Source organism: Natator depressus, chromosome 4 (genome assembly GCF_965152275.1).
Source record: "Natator depressus isolate rNatDep1 chromosome 4, rNatDep2.hap1, whole genome shotgun sequence".
Taxonomy (NCBI): domain Eukaryota; kingdom Metazoa; phylum Chordata; order Testudines; family Cheloniidae; genus Natator; species Natator depressus.
This window is the reverse complement of record NC_134237.1, coordinates 78,446,677-78,460,993: the sequence shown is the minus strand read 5'-3', so window position 1 is coordinate 78,460,993 and position 14,317 is coordinate 78,446,677. Positions and strand designations below refer to the sequence as shown.

Genomic DNA, 14,317 nt, shown 5'->3' with positions numbered 1-14,317 from the left:
TCTAGTAGTGACTGATGAAGCTGCACTGGCTTGGGCGACAGGAAAGGGAGTTGTCTGATTAGCCAGCCACTTGGGAATGCTCCATCCTATCAGCAAAGTGATAGAAAGATGCACAGTTTTAAACCTAATACAAAAATATTAACACTTCTGGACATTAGTCATACATTGTTATATCTCTACAATATAACCCTTTATACTGTACAGCCATAACATAACAAAGGTGCAATTCTTTTTAAAAAAAATCACACACAGCACATGTTTTTATCATTTTATTTTTAAGTATAAACTTTTTTAAACACTTTACATAAATTAACTCCTCTGAGACTAATATTTGATGTACAGTAAATTGTAATTCATATAAAAATCCATAAACAACTTGTCTCACATAATTTACAAAAAAAACAGGGTTTCCTTTGCTTATCTGTGACAAGGATTGTATCTGCCATTTTGCCCCCCGAGGCAAACCATGTTAGCATTGTAAAATCCATTATTAAATTCACATGGTAGCATAAGTCACTGTGCCAATGTCCTTTTAGAAAGCAGCACAATTTAAAGCAGTTGGGTTGTCTATAAACAATTTCTGCCCCACATTCTAAAATGAACAGAGCTATACACCACATCCTATGCAGAGAGAGAGAGAAAAAGGAAGAGAGAGAGAGAGAGAGATTACTTCTTGTAAGCAAAGGTCAACAATTCGGTAATATTTGGAAACACTGTATGGATCTGTATTGTAGTTAAATACAGTGCTCAAAGGAAGAGACAGCCTGTTGCAAAATCTTTAGGCCTTTTTTTAATACTTTCAGTCCAACTTGAGTGCAGCGATATGCATATGTAAACATATTCTTTAAAGCAGATCACCTTTAAGGTCATTCAGAAAAAAAAAGTTTTGTTTTTAGCAGTATCATTCTTCTGGAAGGCTCTCTTTTCTTTGTAGAGTCTATTCAGATTGTGCTACAGCAAAATCTGAGCAAAGGTATAAGTTTAGGCTCAAGTAGTAATCCAGCAAAACAGTTTCATCTCCCTTTCAGAAGACACTGATACACCGTCAGTCTCTTTGGCAGCCTCAGCTAAGCCAGTGTGTTACCTCTTTCCTATCTCACTTTGTCTAAGGAACTGTATATTGTTAGCGCTGTCTGCTAATTCAGGGTATTGCTCCACAGAGAGTACATAGTACCCATCATATCCTTGTACCTTTCCAGCACTTAGCAGCTGCCTCTTTTCCCCTTCGGTCCATAACCTGGCACCTTCCTCTCCATCTCTTACTCTTTGTTGTTCTCTAGCCCAGGCATTGGACAGAGCTCTTTGCCTAGCCTGCTCCAATATTCGTGCCTTCTCCTCATCGAGTGTCATGCCGTAGCGGACGTGAAGAGCTAATGCACCGTACTGCATTTCGACATCAGCAAACCTACGAGTCCTGCCATTCACCACTGTGGTGGACTGGGAAACGGTCACGTTGATGCCATTTTCCAGGGCTTTGCGCCCACTCGTCAGCCTCAAGGTGCCGAGATCGCTCTCCGGGGAGGTGGTCTTGATGAAATAGTGAGTGTCCTTCCCCTCAATGGTGAAATGCAAGTTCTCCAGGTAGTAGGCATTGTTCAGAACAGCTGCCACTTTTATGCAGTCCTCATTTGCAATGTTGAGCACATTAGTCAGCACTTTCCCTTGATTGACAGCGAGCATAACCCCTTTCCCAATCAAAGACTTCACTGTCGCAAACCACAGCCACGACTTCTCTCCGCTGGATTTGGGTCTACTGATTTGAACTTCTGCCATCTTTCCCAGGGACAGGAAAGCCTTCGCTTGCCTTGCCACTTGTTGTTGCACTCCAGAAATTGGCTGGAAATAAGAAGAGACAGAAGTTTTAAAAACCATCTGTAGCCCTTACATGCCAAATAGGCAGGCTTTCTTGGCATACTGCCCATAGCTGACAATGGGATATGCCACAACTGACAGTGCCAAGGAGTTAATTGAATCTACATATTGGTTGTTCCGCTGAGTCACAAAGGCTAGTTTGTTTGTTAATCAGTGTTTTTCTCATTTTGTCTCCTTGAGAACATACACACAAAAAATCCTTTAACTTCAACGGCTACTCACTGAGTTATACAGCAAGGGCCTGTGTGTTAGTACATGCTTAACATTTAGACAGGCCTTTCATATTTTAACACATTAATTCTGAGAACACCTCTATAAGGTTGTATTATCCCCATTTTTCCGATGAGGAATGGAGGCAAAAAGTTTAGCTAATGGGCTCAGCGCCACAGAAGGGAATTGGGATTAACGTCTATGAACCTGGCTCCTAGTTCTGTACTCAGACTGCTAGAACACCCCTTTCGATGCAGATAAAAATCTTTATTTTTGGCATGAGGTGGGAGAATTGCTTGTTCCAGACAGTGAGTTCCTGTCCCATCCATCTCTCTTCAGGTATCCCACATGGTGAAAATGATGAGAGGGAAAAGCACAGCGCATAGAGTGAGACACCGTCATCAATTTATATTTGCTAGTAGGCTTACACCTGTCATCGTAATAATGATGCCCCTCCCCTTTGTAAAATGCAAAGGGCAATAATTGCCTGCTAGGATTATTATTCTAAACAAAGAGTTTTTAGGGACCTCTAGGAGCCTGCTCCCAAAACAAATCTAAGACCTGCCCTCTACTATAGCTGAGAGGGAACTCTCAGGCAGTAGCAGGTCTACAACTATGCCATTCCATGGCCAGGAGACGTCCTACAGCTTCCTACAGCTGGTGGGGTGTGAGAGGGTGGGATCAGGCACTTCTCCGAAATTGGTTTCAGAGTAACAGCCGTGTTAGTCTGTATTCGCAAAAAGAAAAGGAGTACTTGTGGCACCTTAGAGACTAACCAATTTATTTGAGCATAAGCTTTCGTGAGCTACAGCTCACTTCATCGGATGCATACTGTGGAAACTGCAGAAGACATTATATACACAGAGACCATGAAACAATACCTCCTCCCACCCCACTCTCCTGCTGGTAATAGCTTATCTAAAGTGATCATCAAGTTGGGCCATTTCCAGCACAAATCCAGGTTTTCTCACTCTCTGCCCCCCCCCACACAAACTCACTCTCCTGCTGGTAATAGCCCATCCAAAGTGATCACTCATCCACAGTATGCATCTGATGAAGTGAGCTGTAGCTCACGAAAGCTTATGCTCAAATAAATTGGTTAGTCTTTAAGGTGCCACAAGTACTCCTTTTCTTTCTCCAAAATTGGACATTAAGAGGGAGGAAACGGAGAGAGAGAAGGGAAGCAGGCCCACCTCCTACAAAAATGTGCCTGATGGAGGGGGTGCAGTGCTGGGTACTGCCAGCCCTTCTCCAAAGTACTGTAGCTGTTGGTGAAAGCAGAGCTGGGAGAGCCACAGCCAATTCCTTTATGTGGGCCCTGATCTCTCCTGCAGCAGTCAGGCATTCAAGCGGCTCTGCTCTGAAGCACTCCAGAGGGGAGCTGTGAGTTACGTCCAACCCTTCTGCTATGGCACCTTTTCTGAGCATGGGGACTCCTTCTCCTCCCACCTCCACAAATGGGGAGAGGGGTGCTAAGGCACAATGTACGATTACTGTCTTGCCAGTCCCTGCCTGCTCAGACGTGACAACGTGGGGTTTCACGTGCTCAAAAAAATCCAACCCCGCCTATGCTGGGCAACGACTGGTGAGGCTCAGGGGAAAACTGCTGAAAAATATGGCTTTAAGCTGGTAGTGCTCAATTCAAAATGACACAAAAGCAACTCAGTTAGAAATGCCCACCACATCCTACCCAGTCAGACTACATGATGACACAAATAGCAGCCAGGTGCTCTAGCAGCTTCCAAGGGGCAAAGATTATTTTTAAGCACCTTTCCCCAACCCTCAGCTCTCTCTAGTTGCCAGGGTGGATAACTCCATCCCCCACCCATACACATTCCCAGGTCTTTACATCCTGTCAGGGGTGGGAGAGGAACAGGTGAAGCAACATTCCCTTGACTCTAAAAAGTGAAAATATAAATTGCTTCGCCACCTTATTTCTAATCTGCACAGTGCAGAGCAAAGACAGAGCTTAGGCCTACAGCTCTACTGGGGGAGAAGGAAGGTGACTACACTGGCAGCACATGGGGAGCACGGGCTGTCTGTGGCTCTCATGTTAGTTAACCACTAGCGGTGAGAGCTGCTTGTATATATGCTGTATTCATGTCTGTTCATGCCTTCTGATTAGTTCTATCTTCTCACTGAATAATGAAAACGGTGCTACTTCCTCTTCCAACATGAGCACTTTTGAACCTCTCACCTTTGTCCGCTGCCCCTCCTCCAGATTCAATTTTGGTTCATTATCTCACTGTACTGAGCACCTTTGTTTGGAGGAAATCCTGTGACCAGGCAGACTCCTTCCACCCTAAGTGTGTTCTCTCTTCCCTCAGCTCTGCTGTTCCTGCCCTTTCCTGTATCTGCTCTCCACTCTCACACCTCTTAATCTTTTTTCTTTTTAATTTTTTACTTATTCTGGAATTTTATTGAGCGTGTTATTAATGATGTTAGGGTGCCTAGAGCCTTAGCTAGGTGTCCTTATTACTTGAAAATTAAATTAAATAAATAATCCCTGATGGCTCTTCACCACTTATTCCTCTTCTCTCTCTGCCCAAGACTGTAATAACTTCTTCAAAGGTCAAATTGATAGGTGCGCTCCATCCCACTAGCTCCACTGTCCTTTCTTTACCTTTTATTTTGTCCTCTTTTAGCGCTGTGTTCTTCTCTGCCGTCCCAAATGAAGACCCAACTCAACTCCTCTAACTTGTCAACTTGATCCCACCTCCTCCTACATCCCTAATCTCTCTTGCTCTCTTTCTCATTCCTTCTCTGTTTCACCTTTCCCCTATGGCACCTTCCCTTTTGCACAGATCATCTCTATCCTGAAGAAATCCTCACTCAAACACAGCTCCCTCCTTCCATTTATCTCCGAGCTCCTTGAGTAGGCTGTCTATTCCCAGCACCTTCACTTCCTGCACTCCAACTGCCCTCACTTCCACCCTCTGTTCTCATTTCAAAGATTCTGAAGAACTGCCCCAGCCTAGATCCCCCATCACTCCCCACCTTGCTCTGTGTGTTCTCACCATCCTTTTTCCTTGTTGTTTCCTTTGTTTCTGAGTCTCCTTTAAAATACCAGATTTATTATTCACTTCCCATACAACGTAACTCATTGTGAGGTATATCCTTTTCCTACCCCTTTTCATAATCTATGTTTGTCTCAATTAGATTAAAAAAGACATGATCCTGAAGTGTTTACAATCTTGTAAAGCACTGTGCAGAATTATGGTACTACACACAGATTCATTAACAACAACAAGCATGATAATAAATTTCTGACCACTACTTAAAATTCTACATAATCATTCCTGTAAATGAGAGATGCTTTTTTTGGAATCATTATTCTGGGATTGTCCATTTTTGATCTCTTCTTAGTCTGTCTAATTGCAAATTTTGTGATTTTATTGTGTGTAGCTTTTTGTTCTCTGAAGGACTAGATTTATAAATGCCATTTTACTAAATGGCAGATTTGGCTTTTCAATTTTACATTCTATTTCTTTTCTTTTGTCATTTAAAACTGTTACAGGTTTTCTGGTCTGCAGTAGTTACTTTTTTCCCCATGGAATTTCATAAGCACCTGGAGTTTTGATTCTATGTAATGTAATGGGTTTTACCTGAGGTAATTTCATTTTTAATATTTTATCTTTACATATAAAACATGGTTAATATTAAAGAGAAGTAAAATTGTACTGGTGCCCGGTATGCATAATTTATATCACCTATTCTTCTGTTTATTTCACAGTCTATTTTTTATTACCGTGTTCACTTTCTGCCTTCAGGCAGGGTGTTGGTATAAATCCAATCTCTAGAGTTTCCACTGGGAAACCTACAAGTGTAAAAAGGGTTTCAAAGTACTATAATTATTTATTATTTCTCTGTACATTCTTATCTATGTTATCGAAAACAAACTGGATCTTGTTTAAAATCATACTTAATTTAGCAAAAGCACAAAAACCGGTGTAGAATTAGCATCTGTAATTTACTAAATCCTTTGGAAAAATATTTAAGGCACAGAGATTTGCAATACATTGTTTAAATAAAAAACTGGCAAGCAGCACCCTGAGGAATATATAGCTCAATTAGAATAGTTCCTTCTATTCTACCCTATCTCCATCTTTGGTGTTTTTTCATTTGTTTCTTACCGGTATATCGTCCCATTGCTGACTCTTCAAAAGTTCATATGAAGGCTCTGTTAAATCAAATTTGGGAACAGGGAAACCAGGTATGGCATTGTGCAGATGGAAGCCAAATGTCACCAGCCAGCTATTAACATCTGGAAGAAAAATATACAAGAAAAAGACCCCAGAATTTTCTATATTTTGAAATGTAATCTTTACCTGTTTTAATCTAAAAGTAATTCTTGTCAAAGCCACAATAGTTACATTCCATAACGCTCCAGAATTATTTAACATTCTTTCTGTGGTACTGGTGTCTATAGTCTGCACAGCATGAAGATTTTGTACTACAACTCTACTGGAACTAGCCTATGTACAAGTATAACCCAGATGGCATATTTAGATAACTTCCAAGTTAAAGTACTATTCTAATCTTAAAGATGGCTATTTTTAAAGCATTATAGGTTCTCATGTGTGTATCTCAGTGATCTCCAGAATAAATACAGAAGCATAAGGAAAAGATGTTTTTCTAATGCTGTCCTGCAAACTCCACTGGCATTTCACAGTCAAGCTGAATTCTTTCCATCTCCGTAAACAATCACCAGTAATAAAAGTACTGCAGGTCACATTCTGTTCTCAGTTATGCCCGGGCAATCCTATTTTCTCCTCAGTAACATCTGGGATCTCAATTGCCTTCCATGTAAGGAACTTAGTAAGCAATTTTGTTGCTGTAAAAGAGAGATCAGAATCCAAATCACCCTATCTTAGATTCAGTTGGGCGAATGGGAAAAAATAAAAAGTAAAATTCCTCACATCCATCAGTAACTGTTGAAATCTACTCTCTGCAACAGTTCCTATTTCAGAGCAGCAATTAGCAGCTACAGTAGGAAAAACATTTTGGTTGCAGAATTTTTCTAGTGGTGCTAGTCTTAATTGTCTATTTGTTGCTCTTGAAGTGTGTCTTCTACAGTACTCTGATAGCAGCGCTGTAAAATGGAACCTCCTTAACTCAGCAGTTCCCCAGAGTCCTATCTGGTAAAGTCACTAAAATTAGTTTCTAGTTAAAAAAATATTACATTGGGCACACTAACAGTGGATTGTTGTTGTTCTTTAATAGAAAGCTAGCAGCCAGGTTAGGATGGAGAACTGTTGATTAGGCAGAGTAGGGGCAGCTTGCTCTGCTCATGCCTGAGCTGAGCCTGCTCTGTGGATTTCTGTCTGGCCACCATCTTTTCATACATACTACATTAAAAGAAGATGGGAGAACTGTGGGTATTAAAAGCCAGCAGTTTCCAATGAAAACCCCGCAAAAACTGGGGGAGGGAATAGAATCTTTCAGAATGTCAGAAAAGGTCTTGAAAATCTGTACTTCAAAATTATTATTTAAAGTGTTCCCAGGTACATAATAAACCCCAGCAAGCTGTGGATGCAAAGCTGCCATCTGACATAAAGTCACCTAAACTACTCATAGAAACTCCAGCTTTATATGTATGGTGGGTCCATATTATTCTATACAGTAGAACCTCAGATTTACAGGAATGGAGGTTGTTCATAACTCTGAAATGTTCGTAACTCTGAACAAAACATTATGGTTGTTCTTTCAAAAGTTTACAACTCAACATTGACTTAATACAGCTTCGAAACTTTACTATGCAGAAGAAAAATGCTGCTTTACTTTTTTTTTTTTTAGTAGTTTATGTTTAACACAATATTGTACTCTGTTTGCTTTTTTTTTTTTTTTGGGTCTCTGTTGCTGCCTGATTGCGTACTCTGGTTTCAAATGAGGTGTGTAGTTGACTGGTCAGTTCGTAACTCTGGTGTTCAGAACTCTGAGGTTCTACTGTAGATCAAAGATGTTAGCTGAAATTTAGTTTTCATTTTTCTAGTAATACTTTTGTGGCAATTGCATTTCTCTATATGTCACAATGAAAATTGGTGCTATGGCATTCCCTACAGTACATATTGCTAGGAGATGATAGATTCAAGGGACTGTGGGCAGCCCTAACTCTGACAGCCTGTCAACACCTATTAACTAACCAGTGGGCAAATGTTTGTCAAAATGATGGAAAACCATTTGTTTCCCTGTTTCCTTTTTGGAGGAACACTCACACCTCCTTACTAAGTGCAGATGAGCCTCCTTTAGTCTTACTCAACCTAAATAAAAAAAAGGCACAGATAACCTTACTTAGTTCTAATATTGAAACACATGACATGTATTCACATAACTCTGTATTTTTCAGGAACTTCTGTTGATGCACAGTGATAGGTCATTTTTCTTTACATAAGTGGAAACAAACTGAAACATGCATCATCTAACCTATTTGTCTAGCAAATGTTATGAACAATTAAATTAGTTTTTCTGACATTTTCCCATATTCAGTTCAGCTGACACCATACTTAGTGCACAACCCACATGTTCAGATTTCAGGGTGATAAGTACATTATAACAGATTAGATTTTTGAGTAGGTGAGAAATATTACTACAGTTTAAACAATTCCAATGTACCTGTGATATAATCCTTCACATCATGTATTTTACTGGCTGGATTGTTATTTCTAAACATGTAGAGGTTAAAAGGAGCTGGATCCTTCCCAATTCTTTTCCAGATTTCAATGTCAGGTGTAGTCCAGCGGCCTGCCAATATGTCATAATCTCTTTCTCCAAAATGGACGAGTTTGGTCAGTGGGTCATACAAGCCTCCATGGAATCCTATTACCAACTGAAAGTCAAGGTTGGAGTCAAAATAGATCTCGCCATAAGCAGTGTACTGAATTTGTTTAAGCATCAGACCGTTGCTACTAAAGACAGCCAGTGGTGTCCCAGTGTTGTCTGAGGCAATGTAAAACTCATCCCCACTGCTAATCTCCATGGCAAAAAGGTGCCCTTGCAGGTCATAGTAAAGAGAAGTGATCTCAGAGCTTGAATGGTTATATACATGAGTTATCCTCGTTGGATAAGTAAGGTCTGCGTAAAAAAACTGGAGGTGCTGTCCGAGGCTAGTTTTACTGGAAACCCGTCGCCCTAGTCCATCATAACGGTATATTACTGTCCACCCACTGCCTTTGCTGTAAACTCTAGTGAGAAGGCCCTTTGAGCTGTATTCAAAGATCTCAGTACCCCTCTGACGCAGGAATCCATCTTCATCTAATCGGTACTGAACATCGCCTAGTCGCGTGATCCTGTCTCGCAGGTCATAGCGCAGTGGTGTTAAACGGGCACTGTTACTGGGGTTGAGCAAATGGAGGTTGCCATTTAAATCATAGTTGTATCGCCACATGATTTTTTCATTTAGATAAACTGTCTGGAGCTGACCATCAACATCGTATTCATAAGCATATTTGGTGGTGTTGGCAAATGGCCCAATTTTAATTTCTCTTTTAGTCACTCGCCCCATGTTATCGTACTGAATTGTAATCCAGTACATTAGCGACCGAAAGATTTCATACTGAATTTCTTTGATGCGGCCATGAGCATCAAAGTGTTTTGTGTAAGTCATTACAGCTGTGGAAATTATCTGGTTAATATCATAATATATAACTCCAAATTTTCCAAACTGCTCAACTTTACCAGAGATATCATCGAACTGGTAGAGATCAATGGGCAATGGGGTTTCATTGATGACACCTTGCATGCTAGTCACTCTGAAGCTATTGTCATAGCTGTAGTCAAATCGAGCATTTACCATTCCGTCTTCACTAAAGCGGAAAATCTGCCTGTCAATCAATGGGCCGATTTGCCTGTATCTAATGGTGCAGATAAAACCATCACTCTGGAGGTTTACTGTTTTCAGAACACCGGCTGTCTCATCATAAGTAAAACTGACTCTTGTACTATCATACAAAATTTCTGAGAGCTTGGTCTGCCTTCTATATTTGAACAAGACTCTTCGGCTTGTACCCAAGAAAGCTGTTTGAAGGAGCTGTCCTTCTTCATTGTAGTCCATGATAACGGAGGCATTGCTTTCAGGGGGGTTGTATATGTTCCGGTAATAGCCAATGGAACGAATGGTTTGCATGGTATGACGAGCAACGCTGGGCATGGTGATGGCAGAAAGCCGATCCAACAGATCGTATTCAAAGATGTACTGCCGTTGGCTATGAAGCAGGAGGACCATTGACTGAAAAGCAAGAACAGATTTTAACCATGTGACAAATGGTGAATTAACACACAACTTCTTGACAACAAAAATGTGACATTCCACTTGAGAAAATTATAATCTTTTTTAATTACATTAGCTTTGACCTTACATGTTAAACATTTCCCTGCCTAATTTACTTGGATGCTTAATTGTAAGCGGTTCTGTAATTAGTGGCTCCAGATTCATAATGTGCTACTTGTTATGACTATGTCATTCTTTTATCAAGTACTCACAGCCAAACAGCAGATTGTCAATGGATTTCGATAAGGCGTGTTTAATATGGGCAGAAGAAAAACTGTCTTCAGGCCAATAACTCACGAAGGGAACAACATATGGGAGATGCAATTTCTCCCCCATAATTAGTGATAATGCAGAAGAATTTTACCAGCCTGAAGATCCCTATTGTTCTTGTTCTATATGTATTTATTACACGGGCATAGTAATTGTTAGATTATTTACATCAAGACCAGCTACACAAGAATTATTCTGTCAGTCAATGCCATTTTTCTGATGCCTGGATATTGTGAATCATTGGCCTTGATTAAATCATGTTCACAACTGTTGGTGAACAATATTTGCTGAATAATGGCTTCAATGAAAAAATAACTAGAATATTAGCTTCTCAGGTAGGAACCTTAACTTCTGTATTTATACAATGAAAGGTACATTTATAGCTCTAAATAATAACAGTTGCATTACACCTAGAGAGATGCCACATAATAACAACACAGAATTATTTACTAGACAGGACTTAAGTTAGTAGGCAAAGCAATATTGAAAGAAAGGCTCTGTCCCAGAGCATGGTTGGAACAGTAGATTCTGAGAGCATCTGTGATTCCAGTTTACTTCCAACCAATAGTATCAGTTGCTCTGGTGAGAAAATCCATACCATCAGCCACAGTTTGTTTCATAAATATAAATGTAAAGGTAACCACCTTTCTGTATACAGTGCTATAAAATCCCTCCTGGCCATAGGCAAAACCCTTTCACGTGTAAAGGGTTAAGAGGCTAAGGTAACCCCGCTGGCACCTGACCCAAAATGGCCAATGAGGGGACAAGAGTCTTTCAAATCTGGAGGGGGGGAACAAAGGGTTTGGTCTGTCTGTGTGATGCTTTTGCTGGGAACAGATCAGGAATGCAGCCTTACAACTCCTGTAAAGTTAGTAAGTAATCTAGCTAGAAAATGCGTTAGATTTTCTTTTGTTTAATGTCTGGTAAAATAAGCTGTGCTGGATGGAATGTATATTCCTGTTTTTGAGTCTTTTTGTAACTTAAGGTTTTGCTTAGAGGGATTCTCTATGTTTTGATTCTGATTACCCTGTAAGGTATTTACCATCCTGATTTTACAGAGGTGATTCTTTTACCTTTTCTTTAATTAAAATTCTTCTTTTAAGAACCTGATTGATTTTTCATTGTTCTTAAGATCCAACGGTTTGAGTCTGTGTTCACCTATACCAATTGGTGAGGATTCTTATCAAGCCTTCCCCAGGAAAGGGGGCCTAGGGCTTGGGGGGATATTTTGGGGGAAGACGTCTCCAAGTGGTCTCTTTCCCTGTTCTTTGTTTAAAACGCTTGGTGGTGGCAGCATACTGTTCAAGGACAAGGCAAAGTTTGTACCTTGGGAAAGTTTTTAACCTAAGCTGGTAAGAATAAGCTTAAGGGGTCTTTCATGCAGGTCCCCACATCTGTACCCTAGAGTTCAGAGTGAGGAAGGACCCTTGACAATTTGGAACTGGGATTTCCACAAAGTACTGTCATTACAGCTCAGAGAATTTCTTTTCTAAAAGGCTTGGCCAGTGGATGTTTTATCCATGTGGGCTTTCCCCACTTTATGGACTCCGCTGTGTATGGGAGCATTCCTCTCCTCCTGCCTGGCTACAGGTGGAGCTTTCCCCTATGTCTCACGGATGCTGGAGAGGAGGTGGAGAGCTTTCCAGCCTCATAACTTAACCAAAAAAAAAAAGTTTCTCCTATTTAGATCTTCCCTCGACTGTTGCAGCTGGTCTCAGCTTTGTAGCAGCAGAATGAAATGACTTAATCAGTTTCATGCAGAGGCTGTGAACATCAGCAGGCATAGATGCTGCTACTTGGGGTACTCTGTAGGGAGTAAGGGGGTCAGCTTGATGGAGTGGAGATAGGGACAGACCATGGGATAGCCTTGATTCCAGCAGGACCTTCTGAAGTAGCTGTAGAGTGAAACCAACCAGTCATGCCAGGTTCACTCCACTGTTGACAGCTTTCACCCACTCTTCAAAAGATTATTCCATATGCAAAATGCAAACAAGCAACATAAATGATGATAAGAAGATGATTTTAAAAATAGTTGCCTATTAATAACGGAAGGTGTTATCAATAGTTCAGGGAAGACAAGGCATGTATTTGAATATGATTTTAATACTGCCCCGTTAAAGATTTTAGTTTTAGAAACTGGCAATATTTTATATGTCTTGTCATGTAAACAATGCATGATTTTGAAATCAAGCAGCCAATACAACCTTTTTCTTATCCATATAGGACTATGGTCATGGCCAGCATGTATTCCTGCCACCTGAAAATAGCTATCCAATATGAATTTTACTGAAAGATGGATAAAGCAAAATCCCTCAGTATGAACTTCATACCTTGAATGGCAACTTCATTTTTTGCTCATATTGAACAATACACTTTTAAAATTATATGTTCCTTATAGCAACATATCTAATACAAAACTACAAACTACAGAAAAAGAGAAGTTACTTATCAAAGTAACTTTTGTTCTCTGAGTATATTACCTGTGAAACAGCATGCCTTGCCACGAGTTACTAGATCTATAACAAAGCCAATCAGGCTGAGGGGAGGGGGAAAGGTAGTATGTGATTGCTGCTTGGTCACAGCACTCGAGAACTAAGGGTACTAGATGGGTTCTGCTGTTACATGGCAGGGCATAAGATCTCACAATGGGGATATGCAGAGACAGTACTGGGAAAGAGACTCATGTTTCTATTATATTAATATATACAGAAAACTCATGAGTTCTCCATCATTGCTTTTATTCTGTGCTACAACATGAACAAAGTATAAACTGGCAGCTTTAACTATAGTGAAATAATAACTCTTTTCTGTGCTACAAAACACAACATACAAGTTGGACATAAATCATTTACCAGTGACTTAAGTTACCAAGATCTAATTAATTCCTGTATATTATTTTATGTATTAAGAAAGCAGGTAGATAGAGGTGCTGCTTATTTGTTATATGGCCTAAATAATTTACAAATACATCAGTTACTAGAAGTTAACTAAGACTAGACTGCAGAAACACTAATCACCCCAGTACCCATGTGAATCACATATGGATACTTAAAACCAGAAATAAAATTTGGTCCTGCTGTGTATTTTCTTTGCATACCGCTGATACGTTGTGCATAGCTTTCAATGTGCTAAAAGCAATGTTGATAGAACAAAGCATCTGTTAAAACTTTAGTATTCTTTACCTTTTCCAGATAGGTGTAACTCCAAGTTTTTCCATCTGCAAATACTCTAGATACAATCCTTCCCTGCCCATCATAGTCTACTTTTTCACTGGTGGTTCCTCGCTGAATACTGCCAATTTGACCTGTAGATGAATAGGTAACATTGACAGCCATCAGCTTGCTGCTTGGCAGCCAGAGAGTTGGATGCCCTGATGTGTCGTAAGCAATCCTCAGCAGAAATTTACGGTGGTCATCATAGATCTTTTCTGTCTTTGTGGTTCGATCAAAGTCGACTGAAAGGAGGTTTCTGCCATTAACCTTTTATAAAACAAACAAGATGACACAATAAATCATGTTGTTCAAATACCAGTGACCTATTACTTCCTCAGAGTACCAGCTATTGTTTAAACACCATTTATAATGATTGATTCCTTGTGTCAGTACATTAATTTAGCAACTTCTTGCTATAAGTGCAAGGCTTTAGATTAACTGATGTTTTAAAAGGTTTCATTAAGTGGAGAAACAGCCTGGCATTTGT

The 14,317-nt window shown here is 40.1% G+C and overlaps 1 protein-coding gene across 25 annotated transcripts in view; it reads right to left on the bottom strand.

The window, feature by feature from the left end:
* Positions 1-256: 256 nt before the first annotated feature.
* TENM3 (teneurin transmembrane protein 3) overlaps positions 257-14,317 on the bottom strand; it is a 1,226,612-nt gene continuing 1,212,551 nt past the window's right edge. For all 25 annotated transcript variants that reach the window (XM_074951193.1, XM_074951194.1, XM_074951199.1 and 22 more), the window contains 4 exons: positions 13,801-14,097; positions 8,695-10,306; positions 6,216-6,346; positions 257-1,836 (listed from right to left, as the gene is read on the bottom strand). In XM_074951193.1, coding sequence (XP_074807294.1) covers positions 1,081-1,836; positions 6,216-6,346; positions 8,695-10,306; positions 13,801-14,097 — 2,796 coding nt within the window. In that variant the 3' untranslated portion in view covers positions 257-1,080. The remainder of the gene's footprint in view (positions 1,837-6,215; positions 6,347-8,694; positions 10,307-13,800; positions 14,098-14,317) is intronic.